At 35.6% G+C, this 16,831-nt stretch overlaps 1 protein-coding gene across 5 annotated transcripts in view; it reads left to right on the plus strand.

The window, feature by feature from the left end:
* The window catches only part of Rasal2 (RAS protein activator like 2), a 384,331-nt gene that overhangs the window by 116,120 nt on the left and 251,380 nt on the right, over positions 1–16,831 (plus strand). Inside the window, exon 1 of one of the 5 annotated variants that reach the window (XM_029560207.1) lies at positions 16,365–16,633. The exons of the other annotated variants lie outside the window; for them this stretch is intronic. Within the exon in view, the coding sequence (XP_029416067.1) occupies positions 16,588–16,633 (46 nt within the window). The 5' untranslated portion in view covers positions 16,365–16,587. Of the gene's footprint in view, positions 1–16,364; positions 16,634–16,831 lie in introns of those variants that run through there. 5 annotated transcript variants of the gene reach the window in all.

Consider the following 16,831-nt stretch of genomic DNA (forward strand, 5'->3'; position numbering starts at 1 on the left):
TTGTGATGCTAGTTCTAAGATCTGTATTTTGAAGCACAAATATAAAATTGTGTGTGGAACCCTTTATTTTGAATTTCTAAAAGTCAATACTGCTTGTTAAGGGCTCTTTTAAAGATTTAACAATTTCAGTACTATGAATAAGTATAATTAGAGAATATTGTATTTCTGGGAATCCAATGTTTTAGAAGCCTTTCCATCCCCTTTCTGAACAGTACAGTTTGTGAATTCTTTACTTACTTTTAGGATTTGCCTCGTTCCAAGGTTGCCTTTTTATCTTATAATCAAATATCTTTGAGCTGTTTTCACATGTATGTTTGCTGCCTTGAGTCAAGCTATCATAGACTTAGACTTTGATGTAACTCTTTAAACATTGAAGAGTCTCTTCATGATATTTGAGACAATAATTTTATTTAGTTACAATACATTGTGCTGCTAGTAAGAAAAGCTATGCGTACTTTTCTGACTTTGAAAGTACTACCTCTAATATTGTTTAATTATGTTCTCAACTAGGTATAGGCATTTTGATTCTGGTACATACAACAGTGTGAGTAAATTTCACAGATACAATAATGACCAAAAGAAGCAAGACAAAAGAATCCTATACAATTTTATTTAAAAATGAATAAAACTAAATTATTACAGAAGTGAAAATAGTAGTAACCCCCAATTTGGGGGAAGATGGGTACAGTAGCCCAGATTTGAGTTGCTAAAAGCCAGAACTTCCATTAGTTGGGAAGAAAGTATGAAGAAGCTTTCCGGTATGCAAAAAAAAAAAACAAAAAACATACATGAGAAGTCATTGATTGTGTACTTTAGGTATGTAGACTTTATTATAGGTATGTTTTATACCTCAGAGGAAGAAAACAAAATTGATGTTTGAAAAGCATATATCTCTACCCACAGAGAATTGAGCAAAAAAATTAAGTGATATCTTTTTGTAATACTAGTTACCAAAGCTACACATAATATAACTTTCATTTATTTGGAATTTTAAAAGGAGTAGGGATAATAGACAATCCTATCTTGTTCTTGCTTTTAATGGGATTTCTCCAAGGTTTTTTCATTTAGGGTAGTGTTGGCTGTGGATTTATCAAATACACCCTTTATTATGTTCAAGATAATGTTCTCTCCAGTCCTATTCTCTTTAGGACTTTTATCATGAAGCCATGTTGGATTTTGCCAAAGGTGTTTCGTACATCTATTGAGATGATCACTGTGATTTTTGTTTTTAAGTCCATTTATGTGATTCATTACATTTATTAGCTTACCTCTGTTGAAAAAATTCCTGTATCTCCTGGATAAAACCAACTTGATCGTGGTATATGTATGTCTGTATTTCGTTTGCAAGTATTTTATTGATAATTTTTGCACCTATATTCATGAAGGATATTGCCCCTGTAGTTTTCTTTATTTGTTGTGTCTTTACTTGGTTTTGGTATTAGAAGAATACTGGCTTCATAGAAAGAGTTTGGAAGTGTTCCTTCTGTTTTCATTTGTCTGAATAATTTAGGAAGTATTGGTTGTAGTTCTTTGAAAGTGTGATAGAATTCTGCTCTGAATCCATCTGTACCTTGGCCTCTTGTAGTTAAAAGGTTTTTTAATTAATATTTTAATCTCCTTATTTGTTATGGGTTTAAGTTGTCGATGTCTTCTTGGTTAAAGTTTGGTGATTTGGATGAATCTCAAAATTCATCCTTTTTTTTTTATAGGCTTTCTAAATTAATGGAATATAGATTTTTAAAGTAGTCCATTAACAATCTTCTGAATTTCTTTGGTATCTATTTCCTTGTTCGTTTCTGATTCTGTTGATTTGAGTTTCTTCTTTTTGATTGACTTGCCTAAGGGTCTTTTTATCTTTTCAATGAACCAGCTTTTATATTGATTTTTTTGTATTGTTTCCTTTGTTTCTGTTTCAGTAATTTCTGTTGTTCTATTATTTCTTCTCATCTGCTGGATTTAGGTTTGGTTCTTGTTTTTCCAAGTTCTTGAGTTGTATCACTAAATCATTTATTTGTTTTCTTTCTGATTTTTTAATGTAGACACTGAGAGAGAGAGAGAGATATATATATATATATACATTTCCCTTTTAGGACTGCCTTTCTTGTGTCTTAGAGGTTTTGCTGTGTTTTGTTTTCATTTTCATTTAATTCAAGGAATTTTTAATTTTTTCTTGATTTCTTATTTGACACATTCATCATTCAGTAGTATGTAGTTTAATCTCCATGAGTTCATGTAATTACTAGAAATTCTTTGGCTGTTGATTTTAAGTTTTATCGCATTGTGGTCAGATAGAATAACATGGAGGTATTTTCATATTTCTGTATTTGTTGAGACTTGTTTTGTGTCCCAGTGAGTGGTTTATTTTAGAGAACTTTCCATGGACTGCTGAGCAGAATGTATATTCTTGGCATTTGGGTGGAATATTCTGTAGATATGTTAGGTCCATTTGATGTATGATGTCATTTCTGTCCCAATGATCCATCTGTTGGAGAAAATAGGATATTGAAAACACCTTCTGTTACTGATTTGGACTTATCCTGTGATCTAAAGTCCAATGCTATCCTTTTTATGAAATGGGGTGCACCAGAATTTGGTGCATATATGCTTAAGATTGTTATGTCTTCTTGATTGTTTCCTTGATCAGAAAGAACTGTCCTTTATCTCTTCTGATTAATTTCAGTTTGAAGTTTATTTTGTCAGATATTAGGCTCCAATGCCTGTTTCTCGATTCCATTTACTTGAAATACTTTTTAAAATCTTTTCACTAAGCTGTTGAGTAGGTCATAGAAAACACTTGAAAACTAATCCAAAAGATAAAATCAAACACTCTTTGAATGGACAGATACATTAAACAGAAAAGATGACGTTGAGTTATACCTAATAAGGGCTGTCTAGGCTTAAAACCGAGAAAGGTTATCTCTCTTCCAACTGGATAGCTTGTTAAATGGAACCTGTTTAACATGTATTAAATTTGGGGTTGTGAGTTTATAGGTGTCCAGCCTTTTCTATAGTGACATCTTTATTGTATCTCTAGTCCAAATGTTTTCAAACTTAAGCTGGTCTGGAACTATGTAGACCAGGAGGCTGGTCTCAGTCCCACAGAGATCTGCCTCTGGGATGCTGCAATTAGAAGCATGTGCACCATGTCCATCTGGAATTCTTAAAATTCAAAATTCAGTATGTAACAGTTGAAAATAAAACTTCAGGGAGGGGTTATAACTATGGTAGAACACTCATTTAGCATATGCATGGCTCTGTTTTTAATACCCAGCATTTGGAATAAATAAATAAAAGTTAAACTTTTGGTATATTAAGCTTCTTTCTCTCTGATTTGGCACATTAATGTCTCTACCTAGATTTTTTTTTTGAACTTAAGTTCAAATATTAAATAACTTTAAATCAGTAAATTGGTGTATTTTAGTGCCACTATTGTATTTAAATATGGTTGAGATTGGTACTCATCAAGCCAGTTGTCTGTATTCACTCTGGGAGTATAGCTATGGTGCATTACTCAGCCTCTTTGGTCATTAGCTGTAACCATGTTTCTTGAATTCTAATCTAGAGAACTTAATTGGAAGTGATATATGCTACTTGTAAGCTGATGCCACATAATTACATAGGTGATCCTTATTTCTTTTTCCTGGTATATTTGTTTGATGAAGATGCAGTGGAGGAGTAGGAATTCTAGAAGGTAGAGGAAGTATGACTCTAAATACTCCATTAGATTTTACATTATGGAAAACAAGCTTCTGTGTTCTGCTGTCACTGTTTGGCTATTGTAGCAGTTAGTATTACTTACCTTACTAATACCAAGCCTTCCTGTCTATCAATCTATCAATTTATCAACCAACCTAACCCACCTACCTCCCTCCCTGCCTCCCTCCCTGCCTCCCTCCTTCTATAAAACTAGTACACAGTGTCCTACTAGATAGGAAGTTAGAAAGTCTCAGTAGGTCATAAAGATCTACCCAGCTCTGCTATTTTCCTCAAAAGGAAAACAACAACAACAAAAAAAAGTATTATGAATGCTTACTTTTTTTCAGACTTGACAATTTGGGAATAATTTCACCTAGCCTCTTAAATTAGCTAATGACAGAATTATCACTGAATCAGTAAATAGGAATTAGACTAGAAGACTGTTCTAACATTCTTCTAGCCTTAACTAATGTTCAGAATATGAGTGAATTATTTATGTGAGAAAAAAGATCCAAGAGAATAAACATTTGTTCTTTTGCAGAGTAACTTAAACAGAGAAAATAAATCTGTACAGTATTTTTCTGTGCTTCAACATATAATCATAAATACTAGCTTAGAAGAGAATTAAAATGCTTTTGAAACTTTTTGCCCTATTCATTTTAGAAATTTGACAGTCAGAGGGAAGGTTTGGCTTAATTTTGAAATTCTTAGGAAAGACTAGGTCTTGTATTTTAGTTTTATAGTCAATACCATCTCTTAAAACTTACTTTGAATTTTCTACATCTGTCTTCTATATGAAGGGTTAACAATCAGATGTGGAGATTCACTGTTTATATTTATAAAAAGGCATGATCATGTCTTTGATATGCAGTATGTTTATAATGAGATCCAATTTCATAAACCAGAGAAATTTGTGACTTTTAAAATCTGTTCCTGATGCCTATGTTTACTTCCTAAATCCTAAATTCATGGTTGAAGAAGGCATTTGTAGAAATATGGATAGCTGCAATTATAAAAGTAAAGAATGTGATCTTTTGGATTTATTATTTTTGTTCTAAAAGGAATATTTAGTCCTTTCAGTTACACTGAAAATAATGTAGCTCCTGCACTCAGTCCTGCATTAACTTGTATCTACTGTTTTGAGTGTCAAATTGGGATGTCTATAGTTTTGGCTTTTGGTTTTGAGTCATTCTTTTGAAATGAGGATTTGTGGGAGATAATATTCAAACAGTGAAGCACATATTGAGGCTGTAGCCAATATAGAAGTGTTCTGTGGAGACCATGAAGTACAAGCAAGAAGCGAGCCTCTCAGTGTTAAAAAGCAGAGTGCTTACCTTGAGGTCTATGAGGCCTTGATCAACCCCCATTACTGTAAGCACAAAAAACATGTATATTTCAGAACATTATTATTAAAAGAACTGAATAGAAAATAAGAGTTTTTATATACCTTTTCAAACTTTTACTATAGTCATCTGCACTACCAACGTCTCACAAAGAATGGCACATATCTTAAAATGGATGAACCTATTACACTGACATGTTAGTTTCACTCAAAGTCCATAGTCCATATAAGGTACACTCTTGATGTGGTAAAGTCTCTGGACTTATACAAATGTGTACTAAAATATATTCCAATTGCAATATCAACGCAGAGTATTTTTGCTGCCCTAAAAATCATCTGTGTTCTGCTTTATTCATTCCATGCTACTCCTTGTACCCCAGTCTCTGGCAAACACTAATCTTTTTACTGTCTTTAGAAATGTGCCTTTTCCAGAATGTTACGTTCTTGAAACTTTTTAAAAAATATTTTATTTATTATTTTTATTTTGTGTGTATGAGTATATTGCCTGCATGTATGTGAGTGCACCCGTTTCGTGCAATGCCGCTGAGGTCAGAGGAGTGCTTCGGATTCCCTGGAACTGGAGTTAAGGAGGGTTCATAGCCGCCATGTGGGTGCTGGGAATCGAACCCGGGTCCTCTGCAAGAGCAGTCAGTGCTCTTAACTGCTGAGCCATCTCTTCAGCCCCTGTTGAAACTTTTTCAATGGCTTCTTTACTTAGTAACATGCATTTAAAGTTTTTCCATGGCTTGTAGCTCATTTCTTTTCAGAAGAAAAAGAAATGAATATTATATAATTGTACTTCAGTTAACTTTATGCATTCAATTAATGAAGGACATCTTGGTTGCTTCCAGGTTTTAACAATTATGAAGTGTTTTTAAACATTAATGTAGAGATTTTTGTGTGGACATACATTTCCAGCCTAATACTAATGTAAGCAATTGCTAGCTATGTTTAGGCAGAGGATTCCTCATTGGCAATTCGAGGCAGCCAGTCAGTAGTGTCTAGGGGATAAAAGCTAAGCAGTTGGAGAGAAGCTACTGTTTGGGGTTTCTTTTCGTCCCAAGCAGACATTGTAGACACCTAGAGACTTTGGTCTGTGGCAGAGAAATTGCTGTTAGCACTGCTCTAGGAGTCTGCAGAGAAATAAAACCATAGTGAATTGCTGAGGGTAGAAATCACATTCTACCCTAGCCTATCCTGAGAGTGATTACAGCAGAGTGATTACGATTGGTTCCAACCTGGTTTAATAAAGACTTGCTGCAGAAAGCAACACTTGAACTGAAATTATAAGCATGACTGTTAGGGAGGGAAGATCCTGTTGTGCCTTCTAGGTACAGAGTGCAGTATAAGCAAGATCCCTATCCTAGGAAGAAGAGTGACAAGTATGAAGGACTGAAGAATGTCTTTAAGAGCTTGAAGGTTTGGGATCAGGACCAGACTATAAATTAAGGAATTTTATCTTGATCAGAAAATTGGAAGCCACTGAATCCATCCATCTGTACATCCATTTATTTTTTTGAACCAGGGTCTCACTGTGTCTGTCACCCAGGCTAGTCTTGAACTCCTGAGCTCAAATGACCCTCCTACATCAGCTTCCTGAATAGCTGAGATTATAGGTGTGATTGCATACATGTTACACCCCACCACCGTCACTGGAAGATATTCTCACTAAAACAAGAAAGTCATTTACGTGTGGCCTAATTCAGGGGTCTGTTGTATTCCTGGTGAGAGTTGATTTTTGAACTGACTTAGGGGAAATGGTTATAGAGTAAATAAAACCTAGGAAGGAAAGTCAGTAAGACTGAATGGTGAGAGAAATAAATCATTAGCTTTGGGGGTTGTACAGCTGGAGAGATGTGGTGCTAGAATAAAACCAGATTGTAAAAGCAAGATTACAGGTTAGATTTCATACATGTGAACTGAAGATGATCAGAAAATATTAGTTTGAATATATTTTAAGGTACATTTCTCAGTACAAGATTTGAACTGTCAATATAATTGTGATTATGAATGATGACATACAAGGCAAGAGTATAGACCAGCGGTGCCAAAAACCCAGCTTTGAAAATACCCCAATATTTAGAGACTAGAAAGAGAAGATGTAATTACAGGTTGGGGAAACAGTAGAAGTCTTTGGGGGAGGGTAATAAAAGTGGTAGTTTGGGCTCCTCAAGTTATCTAGGTTTGTTTTTATTTACAAATGTTCTCTTATTTTAAAAAGTCATAGATTCCAGTTCTTGTCTTTTTAAAAAGCAATGTTTGTCTTTAGATGTCTTGGCTTCTTCAGTGAGAAGCAATTGTGTACGTGTCAGGTGTGCCCTTTAGTTCTAATTCTTAGAAGGGAGGTAATTTTTGCCACAGGAAGTGTTCTTTCGGGAAGCAGATGTGCTCTAGTGATAGGAGATGGGAAGGGGATGTTTTGTTATTAATTACTTGACTTTATATAAACAAGGACTTTATAATTTTGGAAGATGTCTTCTTTTGGCTAGTAGAAACAAGTCCTATTTTAAAGCTTTTTATGAATTGATCTATAAAGTATGCATTCTCATTCTAGTAACACAATTCAAAAACTGTTAATTTAGCATATCGTGTATTCTAACGCAAAAGACCTTGTGGGCTAAATGGAATAGAATTTCTGTCACAAAAGTTGTTTTATCAGATAGGAAGTAATGGCAGACTGTTTGTAAACAGAGAAAGCTCACAATTTACTTTTTCATCTTTATTTATTTACTTGTTTCCATACAAATTTATTTCTTAAGTTTTTTTACCCCACCATTATGAATATAGTACATAATCATGGTTAAACTTAAAATTGTAAAGATCTAAGATGATTTCTCAGCCGTGCTACCTACAGGCAATCATTTTATAAGTTTGTGGGTCTTTGTAGCATATAAATTATATGTGTGTTTCCTTTTGTAATAAATGTACACTATGATTTACTTGGTCATTTCCTACTGATATTAATTTACATCTACCTTTTTCCTTCCATCAATAAATACTGTCATTTGCCTGGTGTGGTGGCACATGCCTTTATTCCCAGCCTTTAATACAGACTGTGTGGGGCTACAGGGCTACCCTGTTTCAAACAAACAAACAAACAAACAAACAAACAAATATACTCTTCTGTATACACATGTGGTAGATATGGAGTGGTACACAAACTCCAGTCTGATCATCACATTTTAAATTGCGCTTTGTATATATGTGATAGATTCTTTGCATTCTCTGAGGAACAGATTTGGGTAGGATTAGTGTATCTTTGATTTTTAGTTAGCATACTACCAAAAGCATTGCATGTGTCTCTGTGATGTATACAGTGTCACAGATGTTTTCAAGCAAATGTGTTTTGCATTGTTTCTAAATTTCGATTCAATTTTTTCTTTTTCTTTTCTTTTCTTTTTTTGAGGGAGGGTCTTTTTGAGACAGGGTCTCCCTGTAACCCCAGCTGGCCTGGAACTCAGTATATACCAGGCTGTCCTCAATCTCACAGAGATCCACTGGCCTCTGCTGGGTGCTGGGATCAAAGGTGTGCGCCACATGCCCAGTTCAATACAAGGTTCTATCTTAGTGAACCTGAATGAATCATACAGGAACCTTGAACACTTACTCTTTTAATGCTCTTAGTTTATTTGTAGTAGCAAAGATGTCAAGTAGTTGTGTAAAAATGCACATGTAATGCAGTGCATATCACATACACTAAACTTGAAAGCACATTTCAATATGAACTTGGTGATTCAACTACATATTACAATGTGAGAAACACTATCTAGAGTAGATCTGCTGCTTTGTTTTCTAGGGCTTGGTCCTTTGCAATACTTCCTGGGTTTGGTCCTTTGCTTCTTATTCTGATTAAAAGAGAATAAAGAAAATAAAAACAAATAAATTTGAATTAAACCTAGGCCTGGTGATGCAGGTCTGAAATCCTAGCTATTCTGGAGGTTGAGGCAGGATGATTTCAAGTTTAAGGTCTACCAAGTTAGAGTGACTTCAAGATGAGACTGGGCAATGTAGCAAGACCCTGTCTAAAAATAAATTAAAAAATAGGGTTGGAAATATAGTTCAGTGGTGGAACTCTTTCCTAGCTTGGGTGCCCGTGTATACTCCCGAGTTCAGTCCACAGTACTGCAAGAAAAAAAGAATTGAACTAAAGGTCGGAAATTACTAAGGACAAGAGTTACTTCCTTCTGCATTTATTGTGCCTTGCCACAACAGGATCACTTGAGGATTTTTGTTTGTTTGTTTGTTTGTTTTCCATATCAGCTATATGGAAAAGAGAAAGTGCAATTTTGAAAGCAAGGATTTGAATTACTTAATGATAGGGAATAATTTGGGCACTCTGAATTTTATGTCATCATATGCCATATATGTGAGAAACAAATACAGAAACTATATACAGCTGAAGCAAGCCACACAAGAATACTCAAAATGCATACATCTTCAAAACTTCAGTTCTCCACTGTGTGGAGCCACACCCATTCACCTTTAGTGGTATAGCTGTCCTTTCTGCTTCAAAAAAACTATCCACCATTTCATAAAAACTCAGAAGCTATAATTTTCTGATGCCCATTTCCACAAGCAAATATCAGATTTGTAAAAAAAGATAACACACTACATTTATTTCATATTTATGCATTTCTCAACCATTAACATGTAAAATGGTGCTAAAATTTTCATTAGCTTCCTGGGTTTTTTTTTTTTTTAATTTAAATTCATCATTGTCAGCAATTAAAAAAATTTTTTTTATTGATTTTTTTTTGTGTGTGTGTGTGTGTGTGTGTGTATTTCATATAGAATGTCTCAAACAATCTTAATCATCTTTATACCCCCATCCCCACTGGCACCCTCCCATAGCCCCCCTCCACTGGAGCCCATATACTCTGTCATCCCTGTTACTGCCCACTGTTGTCAGTGTTCCCAGCCGTTCCCCAGTGCAAGTCCATCCGCTGAGTTTAGTCAGCCTATCTAGAGTCCCTTGTTTTAGAAAGATCAGCTCTTTCTTCATCTAGCAGCAATCAGTTGCCAACATTCCTTTAGATAAGATTGGGGTCTGCTGTTCTTTATCCCAGTTCTATGCTGGGTTACTGTCTGAATTTGCATGGGACAACTGGTCACACACAGACATTGTCTATGAATTACCCAGGCCTAAGGGACATACCTGCAATGCAATCTCTACACCTAAGGTCAGGAACACAAAAGGTCACAAATGGCCAAAGTGTAGAGATCAAGAGTCTGCTAAATAATGGTCCTTGGACAGCGCGCCTTTATTAAATTTCATACACCAAGGCTCAGTGACTGTCACAGAAGAGGGGGAGGAAAGATTATAAGATCCAGGGAGGATGTGCATGACCATATGGAAACAGTCCTACAGGCTCCTGGGAACCTGCTCATATGATTCTATGGCATAGGTGTCAGCATATACATTGTCAGCATTTCTAAGTGTTATTCACCAATTCCATTTCCTTCATTAAGCACATGGTTTTATTGTACAATTTTGCTTAGTGTGGTGACTCTTAGAAGAAATGTATATTGGGGCTGGAGAGATGGCTCAGTGGTTAAGAGCACTGACTGCTCTTGCAGAGAAGGTTTGGTTCCCAGCACCCGCATGGCTGCCACGAACCGTCCTTAACTCCAATTCCAGGGGAATCTGAAGCCCTCTTCTGACTTCTGAGGCATTGCATGACACGGGTGCACTCACATACATGGAAAATACACTCATACGCATAAAAGAAAAATAAAAAAGAAGAAATGTATATCATATTATAGCCAAATTCATTATGGATGAATGTTTCAAAAGAAATTGATTCTATTCTTTATGTATAAAAATCCTTTGCTGTATATGCCCCTAATACCCCAAGTTTCCCTTTTCCTAATATAAATCTTTCTTGATATCTGGAAGTTTCAAGAGCTCAGGTTCTGTCCTGGTTTTTGTTTTTGTTTTGTTTTGTTTTTGTTTTTTAGTTCCTTTAAGTCCTAGTCCTAGTTTACAGCCTTGTACATAGTAGAGCATTCTATAACAATTTGAAATATAACTGTGAACTTGAGTTACATATATATTCAGAGAATTCAAATCTTATATTGAGTTGGCCAACCAGAATGATTTTTAAAGCTGTACTTAAAATAACACAAATGATTACTTAGGAAATGTAAGAGCAATTAGTTACTACTGGAAGTGGCAGAGCCACTCTTGTTCTGACATTCCAGTTATCACCAACTCATTGTTAACGGTAGAATTCTTAATGGACTAATTCATTGTACTGGCGTCATTGTCTCTGATTTTAAGAAGTCAGAATTGTTGAATATTTTCTTTAAAACTCATGTTTATTACATATATTTGAGAAAATTCCAAAATTGAAGTTTTTTTACATTTATAATGATTTGAAGATCATTTTGAACACTTGTCCAATTGAACTTTAGCCATCTGTAAGAGTAGAATCTTTACTTTTTTTGACTATTTTGAATTTTTAGTTTTATCATTTCTGCAAACTGTTGTTCTTCTTGCTTTTTTATTTTGTTTAATTCCTCTTCTGGTGATTAATATTTTCTAGTTCCATATTCCTTAAGTACATAAGGAAGCATATGGTAAGAATAGTTATGGTAGTTTTCAAAAAATTGAGTTGATGAGTTTAGAAATTACCATAATTCTTATATAATTAACTTTACCTCTTTATTGTATAAGAGTATTTTTTCACTTAATAATGAGTCTTTGAAGCTGGGCATGGTGGCGCACACCTTTAACTTGGAGAGGCAGAGGCAGGCGGATCATTGTGAGTTCGAGGCCAGCTTGGTCTACATAGTGAGTTCCAGGACAGCTACGGGGAGACCCTGTCTAAAAAAGACAAAAAAAAAAAAAAAAAAAATCTTTGAATTTTATAATGTTGTGTTCAGGACTTAAATTCCATTCTGATGGTGCAGTATTTCCAAAGCTTGTAGTCTTGGTTTAATTTTCCATAGAGCTCTTTTGATGCAATGATCTTAGTCAAATTTTACCCTTCATAAAAATGTGAAACTAGATATTTTTCCATAATACTCAAAAGACACTCTCAACAGGGGATAGAACAGTTTTGATAATAAAAGTATTTGTATTATAGACCCAGGAAGTCATGACATTAAAAAAATACTTGTGTTGCCGGGCATGGTGGCACAAGTCTTTCTTTAATCCCAGCACTTGTGAGGCAGGGGCAGGTGGATCTTTGTGAGTTCAAGGCCAGCCTGGTCTACACAATGAGTTCCAGGACAGCTGGGGCTACAGGGAGACCCTGTCTCAAAAAGACAAAAACAACAACAACAACAACAACAAAAACTTGTGAAATGTTTTATTTTAAAGTAATTTTAAACCTATAGAAAACTTGAGAGTGCAAGAAATTCTTATTTACTCCTTACCTCCATTGAACAGTTATGTATCTTGCCCCTTCTGTGAATATTCATGTGGAAGCATATGTGTTTTTAAGACCCTCTTACATACCTGTTAAGCAGAATCGTGGAATCATTGTTGTACTTGTTCCACATTATCACTACTATGTAGGGTGAGGTTTTTGCTTGTCTTTGTTTTTTGTTTTGGAAAAAGCATTTATATGGCTCACAATTCCTGTTTACAGTTCATTGTGGCAGAGAAGTCAAGGCAGCAGACAGGTCTCATGTAGCCCAGGCTAGCTTCAAACTCTTGCTATTTCTGACTCAGTTCTTGAAGAATTATAGGCCCAAACTGTCATGCCCAGTATCTAGTTTTATTAGCCCTTTTAATATTAGCCACCTTATAGATGAGAGTAATATCTTCTTATGATTTTAATTTACATTTCTTTTAATTACTAATGAGGTTAATTTTTTGTATGCTTATTAGTTATTAATTATTTAAAAAATTTTTGAAACATTATTTTATTATTTAGTGCAGAGTATCTTGGAACTCATGGTCTTTCTGACTCAGCCTCCCAAGTGAGTGCTGGGACTTCAGGAATGTACCACCCTGCCCAGCTAATTTTTCTTTGTGAAGGGCTTTTACTTCCTTAAAAAATTTTGATTTTTCCTTTTACTAATAGGATATGGAAGAATATATAGAGAACTTGGTGTATTCTGGTATAAACTGTTTGAGATGTTTCTATTGTGAATGTTTTCTGACATTTTTGCTTATTTGTCAAATTTTTTAACAATGTCTTCTATTGAACAAAAGTTTTAACGTATGAATTCATGATTGTTGTTTTCTTATCACTGTTACTGCCTTCTATGTCTTAAGATCTCTTTGTGTTCCCTCAAATCACAAAAATATTTTCTCATGTTTCTTTTAGAAGTTTTCGAGTACTATATTTTACATTTAGGCCTATTTTCTATCACATACCAACTCTGTGGAGGATATATTCTGTCAGGTATATAAAGAGAAGTCAGGATATAAAGTCTACTATTTCTTTGTATAAATTCACATTTCTAATTTTTTTAAATACAAGAAATTTATGATTATAAGAACTTCTAACTTAATATTTTGTTTATTTAGGGAAGCCAAGTAGAACTGGGTTTGATGGCACACACCTTCAGTCCCAGCACTGGGGAGTCAGAGTCTCGTAGATATTTGTGAAATCAAGGTCAAAATAGGGAGTTCAGGTGAGCTGGGGCTACAGAGAACCCTGTCTGAAAAAACACAACAGCAACAATAGCAACAAAAAACAGAAAACAAAGTAGTTCAACATGTCTTTACTATTCAGACACTTAAATTTGGGGGCTAGAGAGAGATGGCTCAGTGGTTAAGAGCACTGGCTCTGAACTCAGAGGACCTGGGTTCGATTCCCAGGACCCACATGGTGGCTAACTGTCCATAACTCCAGTTCCAGGGGAATCTGATGCCCTCTTCTGACTTCTGCACGGATGCATGTCACGGGGGCACTTACATGCATACAAGCAATATACTCATACACATAAAATTTAAAAAAGAATATTAAAAAAAAATACCGTGGTGGCGCACGCCTTTAATCCCAGCATTCGGGAGGCAGAGGCAGATGGATCTCTGTGAGTTCGAGGCCAGCCTAGTCTCCATAGTGAATCCAGGACAGCTGGGGCTATGGGAAGACCCTGTCTCAAAAAGCCCAAAAAACAAACAAACAAACAAACAAACAAAAAAAACCCCTTAAATTTGGAGACTATAAAGGAAAATGAGTTGTTTATTTTTGATAATGAAAGTAATAGAACATTTTAATATGTTGAAAGAAACAGTGTAAATTTCTTTACTGTTTCTACCATAACAGGAGAAATACTTAGTGTGAGCACTCTTTTACATTGTATACATCTTACAAATAAATGGTTAGTTTTTAGTTTGCTAGATGAAATCATTTTTTCATGCAGCTCACAAAGTGACTTTGATTGCCCTGCTATATCTCTTATTGGTGGTCTGAAGTCTGTCAGAATTTCCATTTGAAACCCCTATTTTCAGAGGTTTATGGGCAGACTGTTTGAAAAAATAGTTAGCCAAAACTTTGGCACTCATGATCTTGGTTCAGTATAAGGTACTTGCTTTACAAAATGTTAAGTAGTCAGCTCTTTTTAAAAAATTGTAAAAAGCAGAAAAAGAATAAAGGAATAACTTTGGTTAAATGATAGAGAATGTTTTTCCAGCTAACTTATTCCAATTAGATTTGTATAACAAACTTTCCCCTTCCACAAATTATTTAAGTATGTCTCTTCCTATGTTTCCAGTTGCCACAAAAACTTCCCTCCAGATTTTGTTTTTCTAGGGACAGGGGCTTTATTTCAGTGGTAGAGCACTTGACTAGCACATATGAGGCTTTGGGTTCTATTTTTCTTTTCTTTATTTTGTTTTAACAGTATTTTATAACAAATGTCCTCACTTTCTCCCCTTTCCACCCATTTATGCTTTTTAAGTTTTCTGTAGTATATTTACATTTAAAATGGCCTGAAGGTTTGGCTTTCTAATCGTATCTTCTCTTTGCAATGCCTCCTTGAAGAAATAGTCTATGGTTTTATCTGTAAATTAAAAGACAGTTTTACCCTTGTAAGAGATTGGAATGTAAGTGGCATTGATTTGCTTAAGTTAAATTTCCAAAATGCAGATTTTTAAAAATTTCTAAGAAGCAGTCACTTCAAGAACAGACTACTAGGCAAGTGTTTTGTTACTGTTTTTTGTTTTTGTTTTTTTCTCCCCTTCTTGAACGTATCAATTTAAGTGGTTTTACAAGCTATATTTAACCCATTTTCTTTTGCATGGTGCACACTTATTGCTACTTGTCCATGTTCTAGTTTGTTTCTCTATTGCAATGACCAATTCCAACTTGGGGAGGAAAGGGTTTATTCAACTTATATCTGCCAGGTCACAGTTCATCGCTGAGGGAGCCCAAGGTAGGAACTCAGGGCAGGAACCTGGAGGCAAGAGCTGAAGCTTAGGCCATGGAGGAACTCTCCTTACTGGTTTGCTCCCCTGGCCTCTGCTCAACCTGCTTTCTTATACAACATAGGCCCACCTGCCCTGGGGTGGCACTAACCCACAGTGGGCTGGGCCTTCCCACATCACTCAGTAATCAAGATGATGCTCCACAGACATGGCCACAGGCCAGTCCAATGGTGGCAATTCACCAGTTCAGGCTCCCTCTACCCAGGTGTGTCAGGTTGACAACTAAAGCTATCCAGCACACTCCATAATGGCATCTGTGGGGTTTTTGTGACACTGTTTTTCACTTCTTATTTTAAAAAATCATTTCCTCAACCTTAGTACAGAAATTTCACCTACTGTAAGAACAGCAAAGATCCTTTTGGAAACTTTTTCTCTATTCTAAAGATAATTTGCTTTAGGCAAGAGGTTTTTAGGTGCTGCTGAAATTCTGGAGAGCTGGGAAAAGAGGGTAATAATATGACACCAGCTCTTAAGCAGCAACATCTGCTGTGGTTCAAAGCCACACAAAAGCTGCTTAAACAGTCAAATGTTTTGGACTGCATGGACAACTGTGGTTCAATAGTAAAGACTGCAGAGTAGGAGAAGCTTGGTTTAGAGTAGTTGCTAAAATATGGAGTCCTGGAAGATAAACATCTTTAAAAAACAAACTTCATCTTGTCCTCCAGGCTATCGAAGATCTTTGTCAGAACCTCCTTATACAAATTCAGAAATAGGAACGAATTTAAGGATTTATCCATGGTGTGGTTCAGTCAAAAGCAAGAGGAAGAAAAATGAATATGCTGTTTCCAATCTGGAAAAGCCCCTGGGTGCTTATAGGTGGCAAAAACATCCTGGATTTACAAAGAAAGGGAGTAAAAGGGACAGACTGCAGAATAATAAAGGAGACCTGGATGAATCCCAGCAAAAGGTCCTGCCAGAGATGGTCGGGAATAATGCCTCTTCCTCTGCTAATGAGATCCTTGCTACATCAACAGAGAAGTTAAACCTGGTGAACACTCAGTCACTTCAGGCTCCATTCACCAGGTCCATTTCAGAACCAGAACCTCGATGCACTATCAGGTTTATTAGACCTTGGCCAAATTTACTGGGGCCAGTGGACTCTGAACAGCAAGGATATTTCATCCGTGGCATTTTTTCTACTCTTTCCAGTGGCTTCTCCAGGATGCTGAGTCTAAAAGGAGAATCAACCAATGGGCCAGTAGGAGAAGGTATATTGTGATGAATAAAGGGAGGGGGAAGTATGGCACAGATTTATTATTAAAAATTTAATTTTTATTTGCAGCTAAATCACTTCTTATAATGGGAATTTATGATGCCAATTTCTAACCTTTATTTTCACTGACCACTGTACTTTTGCAGGTAAAGTGAAACTCAGAATAAAATAACTTTTCTCAGAACAGTTGAAT

This window comes from Nannospalax galili, unplaced genomic scaffold (genome assembly GCF_000622305.1).
Source record: "Nannospalax galili isolate Female #2095 unplaced genomic scaffold, S.galili_v1.0 scaffold429, whole genome shotgun sequence".
Classification (NCBI taxonomy): Eukaryota; Metazoa; Chordata; class Mammalia; order Rodentia; family Spalacidae; genus Nannospalax; species Nannospalax galili.